We start from the raw sequence: 14,812 nt of genomic DNA, 5'->3' as shown, positions 1-14,812 counted from the left end.
CACCGAGACGCCGCAGCATGATACCGTGGTCCACGGTATCAAAAGCCGCTGAGAGGTCCAAAAGCACAAGGACAGAGGAATAACCCCTGTCCCGGGCCCTCCAGAGATCATTGACCAACGTGACCAATGCCGTTTCCGTGCTGTGTCCCGGCCTGAAGCCCGACTGGTATGGGTCTAGATAATCTGCTTCCTCCAGGTGACGAGGGAACTGCTGAGCAACCACACTCTCAACAACCTTCGCCATGAAGCGAAGGTTGGAGACCGGGCGATAATTGGCCAACTCATCTGGGTCCAGGGAAGGCTTCTTGAGGAGGGGCCTCACCACGGCTTCCTTTAGGGTTGCCGGGAAGACTCCCTCCTGCAAAGAAGCGTTAACAATTTAAATTGGATGGACTTCAATTCCCAGAATTCCCCAGCCAGCGTGGCTGGAAGTCCATTCCCCTTAAAGCATGCTGGCTAGGGGATTCTGGGAGTGGAAGTCCACCCCTCTTAAAGCATGGCTGGCTGGGGAATTCTGGGAATGGAAGTTCACATCTTAAAGCATTCTTGCTGGGGAATTCTGGGAGTTGAAGTCCATTTATATTAAAGCAGGCTGGCTGAGGGATTCTGGGAGTGGAAGTCCCCCCCTCTTAAAGCAGGCTGGCTGGGGAATTCTGGGAGTGGAAGTCCCCCCCCCTTAAAGCAGGCTAGCTGGGGAATTCTGGGAGTGGAAGTCCACCCCTCTTAAAGCAGGCTGGCTGGGGAATTCTGGGAGTGGAAGTCCACCCCTCTTAAAACGGCTAAAGTTGGAAACACTGCCCTGGAGAACACAACCATCCCTTTGCAGCTTTTACCTGCAGCCACACAGAAATTATTTTGCATAATTCATTTAGCAAAGTGCATCGTCCGATATATACCTGCTTTAAGACGTGCCACCATGACACACGTCCCCTTCCCTGAATCCGTGCTTTTCATCCTAATATTCAATATAATCAATTATCCTCAACATTCCTTTTGCCAAGTTCTGCATTAGCCAACCAGTTTCTGGGAAAATGCGGAGGGGAGGGAGAGTGTCAAAATTAATGGCTTGTTTTTCTGGGCAGCTTTCCAATATTGTGTAGGACAGATCTATTTTCCCCGCTGCTGATAAAGAAAAGGAAAGGGAGGAAAATATATTTGTTTCAGTTGGACTGCAACAATTCCTGTTCTCAGAGAAGGAAAATAATCCTTCACAAAAGGCACAAGTGCAGCCAGGCTTGGCTTAGAGGCTGCTTTCTTTAAATAAACCATGGCTTGCCAGCCAGCCTGCTTTAAGAGGCTGGACTTCCACTCCCAGAATTCCCCAGCCAGCCTGCTTTAAGAGGGGTGGGCTTCCACTCCCAGAAACTGGACAGCCATTTGTCCAAAATGGTATAGGGTTTCCTGCCTGAGCAGGGGGTTGGACTAGATGACCTCCAAGGTCCCTTCCAACTTTATCGTTGTTGTTGTTGTTGTTGTTGTTGTTGTTGTTGTTGTTGTTGTTATTATTATTATTATTATTATTATTATTATTATTATTATTATATTTCTCTTTCTGGGTATTGTCTTCTTGGTATCAACTCCTGCTGACCTCAGCTGCCTTCCTTATTTCATGATAAATCTGTGTATCAGCCTAGATCAGTATTTTTTCAATTTTGGTGGCTTTAAGAGGGGTCGACTTCCACTCCCAGAATCCCCCAGCCAGCATGCTTTAAGAGGGCTGGGCTTCCACTCCCAGAATTCCCCAGCCAGCATGCTTTAAGAGGGCTGGGCTTCCACTCCCAGAATTCCCCAGCCAGCCTGCTTTAAGATGGCCGAATTCCCACTCCCAGAATCCCCCAGCCAGCCTGCTTTAAGACGGGTGGTCTTCAACTCCCAAGTTGGAAGACTCCTGCTTCAAACCCACATTGGCTGCCAATCTGCTGCTGGGTTCAATTCAAGGTGGTGGTGGTTACCTGTGAAACCCCTGCTATTTGCAAGACACCCCCCCCTCTTGGAACAGCCTTGCTGAGCAATGGCAATTTTGAGGTCCACTGTGGTTGTAATTCAAGGACTTCCCCAACCTCCTACTGCTACTGCTTTCAAGGAAGAATGATTGTCTTCATACAAACAAACAGCTGTGTAGAAATGTTGATAAAACTGTCTGAGAATTGAGCACTTCAAGGTTGTTATTTGAGGGGCTGCCCCAAAGAAGAGGGGGGTCCACCTATTCTTCACAGCACCTGAGGGCAAGACAAGAAGCAACGGATGGAAACTGATCAAGGCGAGAAGCAACCTGGAATTAAGGAGGACACTTCCTAACAAAGAGGTCAATTAATCAGTGGAACGACCTGCCATCAGAAGTTGTGGGTGCTTCATCACTGGAGGTTTTTAAGAAGAGACTGGACAATGGTCTAGGCTAGGGTCTCCTGCTTGAGCAGGGGGCTGGACTAGAAGACCTCCAAGGTCCCTTCCAGTCCGATTCTGATTCTGATTCTCTTCCGTTAGCACACATTCCTTCTGTTTCTATTTTGCTAATAGTTTAGCAAATATTTTGCTACTTTGCACTCCTATGAAAATTGTGTTTTCCTCGCACACGTAGAGCAGGTGAGGAGGTAACATTCAGGGGATAACAAGGCCATGAGTGACTCAAAAATAGAGCCTCCTCATCCAGGAATGGGTGCAACTGGCGCGCACCTAGTGGGACTCTGGGGGTGTGTGTGCATTTTCTGTAGCCCTGCCTGTTCTCTGGAACACCAAGCAACACCCCTCCCCCCTTTTGTACAGCCTAGAGAAGACCTGGTTGTTTTCCCAGGCATGCACCCCAGTGAGAAAAATTGAGCCTAGAGTGGTGGTGTATGGTTTCTTCAGCTGCCACTCGGTCTCTTTGTTTGTTGTGAAAGCAGGAGAAAGTACATTTAAAAATTTGAAGATGTTCACTCTTGACCTTTGGCCTTCGGAAACCTCAATCTCTGTGCTGAGTGGAATCTGTTTTATGATTATTTCGTTCTGTTCTGTTCTAATTCTATTTAATTCTATTCTATTCTAATATTTCATTCCATTCTATTCTGTTCTGTTTTGATTCTATTTTATTCTATGCTAATATTCTAGCCTATTCTATTATTATTTCATTCTATTCTATTTTATGTTAAATATTTTTTCATTCTCTTCTCTTCTAAATATTATTTCATTCTATTCTATTCTATTCTATTCCTATTCTATTCTATTCTAAATATTATTCTATTCTATTCTATTCTATTCTATTCTATTCTATTCTATTCTATTCTATTCTATTCTACTCTACCCTGTAATTCTATTCTATTCTGTTCTTATTTCATTCTATTCTATTCTATTCTATTCTATTCTATTCTATTCTATTCTAAATATTATTCTATTCTATTCTATTCTATTCTATTCTATTCTATTCTATTCTATTCTACTCTATCCTGTAATTCTATTCTATTCTATTCTATTCTATTCTATTCTGTTCTAAATATTATTCTATTCTATTCTATTCTGTTCTAAATATTATTCTATTCTATTCTATTCTATTCTATTCTACTCTATCCTGTAATTCTGTTCTATCCTATTCTATTCTTTTCATTCTATTCTATTTTATTCTATTTTATTATTATTCTATTCTATTCTAAATATTATTTCATTCTATTCTATTCTATTCTATTCTATTCTATTCTACTCTACTCTACTCTATCCTGTAATTCTATTCTATTCTATTCTATTCTATTCTATTCTATTCTATTCTATTCTATTCTTATTTCATTCTATTCGGTTCTGTTCTAATATTATTTCATTCTACAATACAATTAGTTCCCGATTTACAACAGCTGAGCTCAAAATTTCCATTGCTAAGCAAGACAGTTAAGGGTCAGCTGCCCAGAGTCGTTGGGAGGTAAAATGGGAGGGGGGGAAGGCAAATAAATTTCCCAAAAAATTTTTTGCCCCATTTTATAACCCAGTGGTGGCGAACCTATGGCACGCGTCCCAGGGGCGGCACTCAGAGCCCTCTCTGTGGGCACACGCACCATGTCCCAGAGATGGCAACCATCCCTCTTCAACCATCTACCCCCTAACTAGCCGAGGTCCCACGTGGCCGGATGCATCCCAGCACGGCTGGTTTCCCTCCCCCCCCCTGGTCCCATCCCTCCTGGCCTCACATGCTCTCCTTTTCCTGGGCACGGCCCACTGCATCGCCTCCTCAGCTGTCGGCCGTCCGTCCAGCTCAGAGGCGGCTTCTCTGAACTGCTGGTGCCAGGCTGCAGAGCCCCAGAGTGCGCCAGTTGAGGGGCCGGCAGGCTGTTGCTGTTGGACACTGCCGGCCCCCATGCGCTTGCTGGCCTCTGTGTGTGGGGACCAATGGTGTCAGGCAGCAGCCGCCCTGGCCCCTGCCTCACCTTGCCCTGCGACAATGGCACCCCCGCCCTGCCTCACCTTGCCTCGCCTCACCCCGCAGGACGAGCCTCCTGCCCACCGCCCCATCTGCCAGAGACCCCCTGGATCTCCCCCAACCCTGCCCGGCCCCCACAGGCGTCCCTCCCCACGAGCAACATCGAGGTGACCATGCCCACCTTGGCCACACCCACCCAGTCTGCCATGACCACCACAGCCACGCCCACCTAGTGGGCCACTCCCACCTGGCACCCAGCAATAAATAAGTGGGCTTTGGGTTGCAGTTTGGACACTCAGTCTCTAAAAGGTTCGCCATCACTGATATAACGTTTCCTGCCACAGTTAAGTGAATCACTGCTGTTGTTAAGGAAGTCACATAGATGTTAAAGCAGGGGTGTCAAACTCAATTTCATTGAGGGCCGCATCAGCATTGTGGTTGCCCTCGGGGCTGGGTGGGTGCGGCCTACTGGGTGGGCGTGGAGGAAGTGGGTGTGGTCTGCTGGGTGGGTGTGGCCAGCTCTACATTGTTCGCGTCAAGGGTGCCTGTGGGGGCCTTGGCAGGAATGGGACAGATCTGAGGGTCTCTGGCAGAAGGGGGTGGGACCGGGGCAAGCGCCAAGGCATGGTCCAATGGAGGAGCCTCACTGTTCCTCTCAGGCCATGGGGGGGTGGATGGTGGTGTGGGCTGCCTGGAGCCCTGGGCAGCAGAGGTCAAATGCCCAGCCTGGTCCTCAAGCACCCGCGGCACCAAGCCCAGCCCCACTTCCCCAAGGGGGCACCCAGCTGCACTTACCTCCTCCTCAAGTCTGCTGCTGTTGTGCTTGCTCTCCTTAGCCAGGTTGCTCATGATGGGTACCAGGGCAAAGTCAGAGGGAGACTGAATGCGTTTCAGCATAGATGGCCACCACAAAATTGTACATTGGCTCCCAGCTGGCTTGGGCCAGGGCCAAGGCAGCGGGGGCCATTCCCTCACTGTTTCCAGGATGGCTTTGCGGGCCACATGAAACCACTTTGCGGGGCGCATACGGCCCCCGGGCCTTGTGTTTGACATGTCTGTGTTAAAGTGAGTTTGGCTTCCCCATGGACTTTTGCTTGTCAGGTCGCAAAAGGGGTTTAGATGACCAAGGCACTGCGACCGTCATAAATACGACTCGGTTGCCAAGGGTCCACGTGACCATGGGGACGCTGCAAGGGCCGTGTGAAAAATGGTCATTATTACTGTTAAAAATGGTCGTCCTTTTTTCATTACCTTTGTAACTTTGATCACTAAATGAACAATTCTAAATAGAGGAGTACCTCCGTGCTTAGCCTACCAGTAGCAATCTTCAAATATTCCAAGGGTACATGAACGTCTCTTATTGCCCTCATGTGCGTCTGCACAACACAACATAATCTGCACAGGCTTGATAAGTCACAGAAATCTTGGACTAAATTGCGGTTGTTTAAGTCCAGGACTACCTGTACCCCCCATTTTATCAACGTTGTCACAGCGCTTTGAACTTGCTCTTTTTCCCCCCGTCTTTTTAACTGTGACGCTCAGAATTACACCTCCCAAAGTAGGTTCCGGCGGGCGCAAATTGTCTTTTTTAAAAGATCGCTGCTCATTTTGCAATAGGGGAATGCTCAAGTCTGTTTGTTGAAATTCAGGATGTGCCAGTTTCCAAAGGCACCATGAACGGAACACAAACCGTGTGATGCCAAAGTACACATGCACCGCTAAGCTCAGCAAGACATGGTTAACGCCCTCCAGAAGCTCTGACGATGGCTTGTTATGTTGGCTTTTCAGTGTTGGGAGTGGTGTGTCATTCACGCAATTAGTGAGATTTTACTTTTGCCATTACAGATTCACTCTGGAATTGCTCACCCTTCGTTTGTGTCTTTCAATTGAGTGTAAAAATGCCTAACATTCTTTTGTTATGACTTGCTAAAATTGGTCACATGCAGCGCCCCGTTGCTGCTGCATTAGTGGTTTGACCCCATTTGCTTCAATTTTTCTGTCCATTCAACACCAAACATTAAGAAACACGTTAAGCAAGGGAGAATTCACTTATTTTCCATGCTGTATAGCAAAACAGGTTTGTTTTCAAAATTTAGATTGCTAACAAAGAATTAAGGGAGTGCTGTATAGCAAGGTAGATTTATTTATTTCCCCGTCGAAAGCAGCAGCTTTTTTACTAATGGTTGTTCCAGGTAAAAATCTGCATTTTTGGAGACGACTAGTAGGAAAATCAGGTGGGCCTTAATAGTGAGATGTAAGAATTCTTCATCTGCAAACTTGACAGTGATACTCTTAACATTTCTTTCCCCAATAACATAATGGGGCTGCTTCTTATGCCAGCATATTGTTCTGTGCTAATATAAAAGATGTATTTTATATATATATTGTGGCTAAAATTGTGCTGTTTCGGGAGATTAAAGCACATTCCTTTCAGAGATCGAATCCTTTTTCCTCCCAAAAGGGAAATTCTAAGACCAAACTAAACTAGGCCAAGTATATACATGAAAGACCTTGAGCTAACAACTCTGATGGAGCCTGCCCATCAGTCGTAACTCACTGACGAAGCTAAATGAAGTCACCCACATGAACCTGGTTTTGGCTTGTGGTGGTTATGCAAACGCAGCAGTTAAGCAAACCAGAGATTTGCCAAAAGCCAGAAGCAAACCCTGGTTTTGGCAAAACTGTCGTAAAACATGGTCACATGATACTGCAAACAGCCATAAATGCAGAACTGCAGGGGGGAAAACCGATCAGAACTTCGAAACTGGATCTTAATGCTGAAGATTCCAAGTCATCCTGGTGGTGTTGTCTGGAAGTTGAGTAATGGCAACTGGACTCCTTTTCTTGTTGGTTTGAAATGTTTTGCTACTTATACAAGGAGCTTTAAACCAAGAAGAAAAGTCCAGTTGTTGCCATGATTCAACTTTCAAACAACTGGGTCTTCAGCAGAGGTCCCTGACCTATGGGCTGTGGCCCACTACTGGGACAAGCTGGCCAGTGTATGCACACGTGCATGCACTCACCATTTGCGCTAGCACCCGCAGACGTTTGCGTGTGGGGCTAGCAGTGGCGGCTACCACCTGCGCAAACTGGGCCGCTAGTGTGCGCACAGGTTGCACAGCATGTGCATGGGAGCTAGCACCTGTGTGCATGCGCAAACAGGACCGCTATGTGGGTTGCGTAGCCTATTTGAACGTGTGCAGGGTGAGCAGCGGCAGCTAACGCCTGCATGTACAGAAACGGGGCCACTAGCGCTGTGTGGGCACGCACGGCCGTTTCCACACACATATGCTTAAATTTCCCTCTGGGCCACCAGCATGAAAAAGTTGGTGACCTCTTAAGTACACCCAGGAAGGTCCAGTGTAATTTCTGTCACCGAGGGACCAGTTGTAAGTCAAGGACATGCACCCGTATTTTTCGGTGACAGAATGAAATAGGTGCTCATCACAAGCACTACTGTCCTTTCATCACAATCTATCCTTTAACACTTGCCCTTTTCCTGTAGTTAAGGCTACCAGAGTGGGGTTGCTAATTCATTACTGAAATACTCATTGAAGTTTCTTTTAGTCTAACAGCAAAGGTCCTAAAGAGAACTACCAATTTTTCTCAAATTTGAAACAACTCGTCATTTCATGCAGACCTGTATGTAAACCTAAAGGACTGATCCATCCAGGAGTGCAAAGTACAGAAAGATTTGTACCAGAGTAAACATCTTTAGGCAGATGATTTTCTACAAACTTAAATCAGAAATATTATCTTAATCTGATGTGTTTTATCATTTTAATCTTCATCTTCTTATGGCAGAATCAGAAAGAGACATTAACAAAGGAGTTACTATTCAGTAATGTGCAACAGAAAACTTTTATTAGCATTGACACAAACAGTCTAGCAGTCACGGAAACTTGCAATAACCTTACAATATTAAGTTATTATACTGCTACAGTGCAAACAAATGTTACTGGCAACTTGAAAATTGTTCAGAACACCTAAATGCCTCCTCTCAGACGGAGGACAAGATGGAGGGTGGACTCCTTCTGGATGTTGTAGTCGGAGAGGGTGCGGCCATCTTCCAGCTGCTTGCCGGCGAAGATCAGTCTCTGCTGATCAGGAGGAATGCCTTCCTTGTCCTGGATCTTAGCCTTGACGTTTTCAATAGTGTCACTGGGTTCTACCTCCAGGGTGATGGTCTTCCCAGTCAAAGTCTTGACAAAGATCTGCATCCCACCCCTCAGACGGAGGACAAGATGGAGGGTGGACTCCTTCTGGATGTTGTAGTCGGAGAGGGTGCGGCCATCTTCCAGCTGCTTGCCAGCGAAGATCAGCCTCTGCTGATCAGGAGGAATGCCTTCCTTGTCCTGGATCTTGGCCTTGACGTTCTCAATGGTGTCACTGGGTTCTACCTCCAGGGTGATGGTCTTCCCAGTCAAGGTCTTGACAAAGATCTGCATCCCACCCCTCAGACGGAGGACAAGATGGAGGGTGGACTCCTTCTGGATGTTGTAGTCAGAGAGGGTGCGGCCATCTTCCAGCTGCTTGCCAGCGAAGATCAGCCTCTGCTGATCAGGAGGAATGCCTTCCTTGTCCTGGATCTTGGCCTTGACGTTCTCAATGGTGTCACTGGGCTCCACCTCCAGGGTGATGGTCTTCCCAGTCAAGGTCTTGACAAAGATCTGCATCCCACCCCTCAGACGTAGGACAAGATGGAGGGTGGACTCCTTCTGGATGTTGTAGTCGGAGAGGGTGCGGCCATCTTCCAACTGTTTGCCGGCAAAGATCAGCCTCTGCTGATCAGGAGGAATGCCTTCCTTATCCTGGATCTTGGCCTTGACGTTCTCAATGGTGTCACTGGGTTCCACCTCCAGGGTGATGGTCTTCCCAGTCAAGGTCTTGACAAAGATCTGCATCCCACCCCTCAGACGGAGGACAAGATGGAGGGTGGATTCTTTTTGGATGTTGTAGTCGGAGAGGGTGCGGCCATCTTCCAGCTGCTTGCCGGCGAAGATCAGCCTCTGTTGATCAGGAGGAATGCCTTCCTTGTCCTGGATCTTGGCCTTGACGTTCTCAATGGTGTCACTGGGCTCCACCTCCAGGGTGATGGTCTTCCCAGTCAAGGTCTTGACAAAGATCTGCATCCCACCCCTCAGACGGAGGACAAGATGGAGGGTGGACTCCTTCTGGATGTTGTAGTCGGAGAGGGTGCGGCCATCTTCCAGCTGCTTGCCGGCGAAGATCAGCCTCTGCTGATCAGGAGGAATGCCTTCCTTGTCCTGGATCTTGGCCTTGACGTTCTCAATGGTGTCACTGGGTTCCACCTCCAGGGTGATGGTCTTCCCAGTCAAGGTCTTGACAAAGATCTGCATCCCACCCCTCAGACGGAGGACAAGATGGAGGGTGGATTCTTTTTGGATGTTGTAGTCGGAGAGGGTGCGGCCATCTTCCAGCTGCTTGCCGGCGAAGATCAGCCTCTGCTGATCAGGAGGAATGCCTTCCTTGTCCTGGATCTTGGCCTTGACGTTCTCAATGGTGTCACTGGGTTCCACCTCCAGGGTGATGGTCTTCCCAGTCAAGGTCTTGACAAAGATCTGCATCCCACCCCTCAGACGGAGGACAAGATGGAGGGTGGACTCCTTCTGGATGTTGTAGTCGGAGAGGGTGCGGCCATCTTCCAGCTGCTTGCCGGCGAAGATCAGCCTCTGCTGATCAGGAGGAATGCCTTCCTTATCCTGGATCTTAGCCTTGACATTCTCAATGGTGTCACTGGGCTCCACCTCCAGGGTGATGGTCTTCCCAGTCAAGGTCTTCACAAAGATCTGCATTTTTTATCTGCAATGACATAGCATGGAAAAATCAGAGCTGCCTGCATCAGAATATAAATTTCTAAATATAAAGAAACCTAACTTTACAAAAATACTCAAAAACTTATTTTGAAGTGAAAATAAAGCATCCTTTTTATTTAATCACCCATATCAATGGGACTAAGGCAGATATTGTTCCATCCTATACCCAAAAACCCTATCCTGAACATGAAGGTATTAAAGCATTCCTGTTGCTGTATTTTTATTTGTCACATTTCCATACTTCCTATTTCACCCAAGTGACTCCAATGTTAATGTATTAAATAGCAGCCCAGTTCATTTAGAAATGCAGTTTTGCACTACTGATTTTTTGAATTTATTTCCACATTCCCATATTTATAAGCAATACACAATGTATAATTTCCACTCTTATTTAAAAAAAGAGTCTCTGCCCCTGAAAGTCACCCCTTAAATTCCCAATACCATCAAAATTGCAACCAAACATTGTAGCTACAGCATCATAAATATCTCACAGAATGTCCATAATGGACTCCTACATATTTCTATTCTTTCTGACTTAAGATCACCCATTCTACAAACTGGAAAACCTTAGGTCAGAAGCGGGCACCATTCTTCCATGTTGGGACTTCTAGTCCCCATAAATACCGCATCTGACAACCAATATCCAAGGCTATCTTGAAGTGCCTGTAAACAACTCCAGGGAACTGCTAACTCAGAAAGGTTACCCTACAGCACCTATTAGCATAAAAATACCGCATTTAACCATATCAGGAAATAATTCAAGACTGCACCAATTGCCATGCAGGTCATGGTTTCACCCAGCAGTCCTATCTCTAAACTGCCCATTAGGCACTTAATTCTGAGAATGGCTTTACAGCACTGAAAAAAGCAATTTATGACCAGTTTTCACACTTATGACAAGTTGCAGAATCCCCAGTCCTGTGATTCAGATGCTTGGCAACTGACTCATATTAATGAGTATTTCAGTATCCTGGGGTCATGGATCCCCTTCTGGGACCTTCTGGCAAAGTCAATGGGGAAGCGGCAAAAAAAAGGCGTAAAATGGGGCAAATCTCACTTAACAAAACGTCTCACTAGCAATCTAAATGTTGGGCTCAATTTTGCTCTTAAGTCGAGGTTCGAGTGCTTTGATCCCCAGCCCTTTCTAAATTTAAAAATTCAGATCCGAATGATGCAATACAGGTAGTCCTCTACTTATAACACTTCATTTAGTGGCTGTTCAAAGTTACAAGGCACGGAAAAAGGGGACTCATGACCATTTCTCGCACCTATGACCATTGCAGCATTCCCCATGGCCAAGTGATGCAAATTTGGATGTTTGGCTACTGGTTCATACTGTATTTTATTGACCATTTGTCGCAGAGTCATGGGATCAACTCTTGCAACCTTCTGACCAGCAAAGTCAGTGGGGGAAGCCAGATTCACTTAACAACCGGTTTTACTAACTTAACAGCTGCAAAAATTCACTTAAGGGTGGCAAGATGTAAAATGGCGGTAAAACTCACCTAGCAACATAAATTCGGGGCTCAATTGTGGTCATAAGTCGAGGACTAACTGTAACACTTTTTTACCTGCAACGTCACTTTTTGTAATGTCAATTAACAGTGCCAAAGAATTACCCCCCCCCAATCAAGCCAGTAGCCACCATAGGACGCCTTATCCTTATTTAGTGGTATAAATACACCTTTAGTGCGAGATTTACTCCCAAAGGGGGGGAAAACCCAACCCACCGCCCTCTTCCCTCAAATGGGCTCAAACTACAAAATACCCCACAAGGACGGAAGTCCTAATTAACGCCAAGCTAATTAACGCCAAGGAACGAGCGCCAGTCTGGGAGGAGGAAATCCTACCGAGAAGCAGAGCTTAGCCTAAAGTAGTACTTGGAGAGGATCAGGCCGTCGAAATCCATAACTAACCCTTTCCCGAAAGGCTTTTTTTTGGGAGGCCGAGGTTTATCGAGAGGCGTCTTCCAATTTTTCTCCCGGCTCCCTTTTTTTTTCTAAATTTTGACCTCTCGGGCGCCGAAAGCGGCCCCCTTTAGCCGCCCCCAACCGCGGAGCCACCCTTTCTCCTTTTGCGGGGGTTAGTCAGGGCCCACCTCACGGGCCGGGCCGCGCCTCGCCACAATGGGCGATAGTGACGCCACCCGGGGCTAAATGTCCACGAATAAAGACGGGATACAAATCTTAAAACATAACTACGAAGAGTAACGTTAGTAATAATTTGTTCTTCATCAGCTTACCGCTTCACTCAGGCAGCCCAGAGAGAATTATTGGAGAGCGTTGACACCAGAACCAACGCCGATGCTTTTTCTCCTTCGCAACGCGTCACTCCTATTTATAGGGTTTCGCTTCTCGTCGCCCCGCCCTTCAGCTTCGCTTTAAATATCCTTCCGCCTTAAGAAATAGTCCCCCCGGAGAACGTTCCAAAGAGCGGATTCTGCGCCTCGTTTTCCTCTCATTCGACGAAAAATAAATAAAACGAAAAATAAAATGAATTAAACGAGATACGTTTGTCTGTTGATGTCGGTCTCGAAGGGATTAGGCGGAGGTAGTTAAGAGAGGAAGGATATGAAATAGAAGTAAAAAGTCCCTTGTCGTCGGAAGAATAATTCTACGAAGCTAAGAGGCGGGGCTAAAGCGTTGCTTCGGCCGCCATTGGCGGGAGAGAGAAAGAACGGACGCTGATTGGCTTCCGCTAGATGCAATCGATAGGAAAGCTCTGGAAAGATCGGGACTCTGCGCCTGGGCGGTTGGGGGGAGGGAGAAATAGCCTACAGAAGCCCGCCTCTGATTGGTGCGCAGTGAGGTCATTCTTGTTGCTAAGGTCCTGGGTCCCTGAGAAGCAGATTTCGAGAAAGGGCAGGAAGGAAGAAACAGGCTTGATGGCCTGTTGGCGCATGCGCAGACGAGCCAAGTCGGTGATGGGGTGAGGGGAGTAGGACTGTTTTGAGGGGCAAAGGGCGGGAAAGCGTGAGGCGGTTAATCACTGATCAAGGGTCAAAAAATATAAGGAAAAAGAGAGAAAACAATACATAAAAGCCTTTTTTGAGTTAGAAATCAGAGTATATTTTAGGGTCGGTGGTTTTTTTTTCCTTCTGCCACTGCTTTTCTGAAGAGGAAGTTTGACTGCCTTGAGAACAAGCTTAATTTTCTTTTGTTTTCCTATTTCAGCATGAAAGTTCCTTTTTGGGGTTATCATATATGGTTTTAAAAAGACATTAATATAGGGAAAAAATACAAAGGGAAGGAAGGGAAAAAAGGGGAAAAAGATAAAGAGAAGGGAAGGAAGGAAGGAAAATGAGAAAGGGAAAAAGATAGGAAGGAAAAAGAAAAGGCAAATGAGAAAGGGGAAAAGATAGGAAAGGAGAAGAAAGAAAAGGAAGTTGAGAGGAAAAAGACAAGAAGGAAAGAAAGAAGGAAGGAAAATGAGAAGGAAAAAGATGGAAAGGAAGAAGAAGAAAAGGAAGGAAAATGAGAAAGGGAAGAAGACAGGAAGAAGAAAGGAAGGAAGGAAATGAGAAAAGAAAAAGATAGGAAAGGAGAAGAAAGAAAAGGAAGTTGAGAGGAAAAAGACAAGAAGGAAAATGAGAAGGAAAAAGATGGAAAGGAAGAAGAAAAGGAAGGAAAATGAGAAAGGGAAGAAGACAGGACGAAGAAAGGAAGGAAGGGAAAGGAAAAAACAGGAAGGAAAAATGAAGGAAGAAAAAACGAAAATGAGAAAGGGAAAAAGATGAGAACAAGAGAGAAGGAGATGAGAAGAAAGGAGGGAAGATTGGAAAGAAAAAAAGATCGAGAAGGAAAATGAGAAAGAGAAGGAAAAAGAAAAAGAGTGAAATGCAAGAATAACATCCCAAGGGCCTCTTCTTAAAATGCCAAGGCCCTCATGTGATAAATAGTTCTGAAAGGACAGAGCCTTCTTATCAGTCAGATTTGGTTTCAAAAACAGATAGAAGGCAACAACATAGCTGCTGAGGATTGTTTTTCCCCCACTGCTCTAGTCCTGTTCCTGGAAAATCCTGTTTTTCTTCTCCTCCAGGAAGAGGGAAGCCAGAGACTGAACTTGTTTGCTTCTATGCAGGGTTTTATTATATTTGAAGAGATAAAAGGCATCTGAAATCCAATCTTTTGTTTATGCTGTTGGCTGCAAGAGTTTCCTCCTTGGATCTCTCCCCAAAATTAGTTCCTCTGCCTGAGGAAGGAGTAGAGAACTGTGGCGTAACTATGGCTTGTTTTATTATAATCATCAACTTATGACTGGTCACTTAGCATTCAAAATTACAACAGATCTATCTCCCCGGGCCTACTTTGACCCAAATTCACATTTTGGGCACTCAATGCCTCTACCGCATTTATGATTGATTGCAGCATTCCAGAGTCGTGGCACCATAAATTACAACTTTTTTTTCCTCTGGAAACCAGCATTTACTTTTGATTTCCGACAAAAAGCACCCATTGCAGACAATGGATTCACTTAATGACTGCTGCAAAAGAGTTTGTAAATTGGGCATTTAAGTGACCCACTTAAATGACCAGCACAACTTAACAACCATAATTCCAGACTCGATTATGGATATACGTTGAGGACTACATTT

The 14,812-nt window shown here is 45.9% G+C and overlaps 1 protein-coding gene across 1 annotated transcript; it reads right to left on the bottom strand.

Annotated features, from left to right (window-relative positions):
• Positions 1–8,223: 8,223 nt before the first annotated feature.
• LOC107299336 (polyubiquitin-C) lies at positions 8,224–12,519 on the bottom strand. Its single transcript, XM_015828700.1, has 2 exons — positions 12,461–12,519; positions 8,224–10,204 (listed from the first exon to the last, which is right to left on the bottom strand). The coding sequence occupies exon 2, from the start codon at positions 10,195–10,197 to the stop codon at positions 8,368–8,370; it is 1,830 nt and encodes a 609-aa protein (XP_015684186.1). The 5' UTR covers positions 10,198–10,204; positions 12,461–12,519; the 3' UTR covers positions 8,224–8,367.
• Positions 12,520–14,812: the final 2,293 nt, after the last annotated feature.

Source organism: Protobothrops mucrosquamatus, unplaced genomic scaffold (assembly GCF_001527695.2).
Source record: "Protobothrops mucrosquamatus isolate PMUCROS unplaced genomic scaffold, P.Mucros_1.0 scaffold4803, whole genome shotgun sequence".
NCBI classification, from domain to species: Eukaryota; Metazoa; Chordata; class Lepidosauria; order Squamata; family Viperidae; genus Protobothrops; species Protobothrops mucrosquamatus.
Note: the sequence above shows the minus strand (reverse complement) of the source record. Positions and strands in the feature narration are given on the sequence as shown.

Excerpts from the sequence above, each read along its gene's own strand:
- LOC107299336 (XM_015828700.1), bottom strand. The coding sequence starts at position 10,197 with ATGCAGATCTTTGTGAAGACCTTGACTGGGAAGACCATCACCCTGGAG.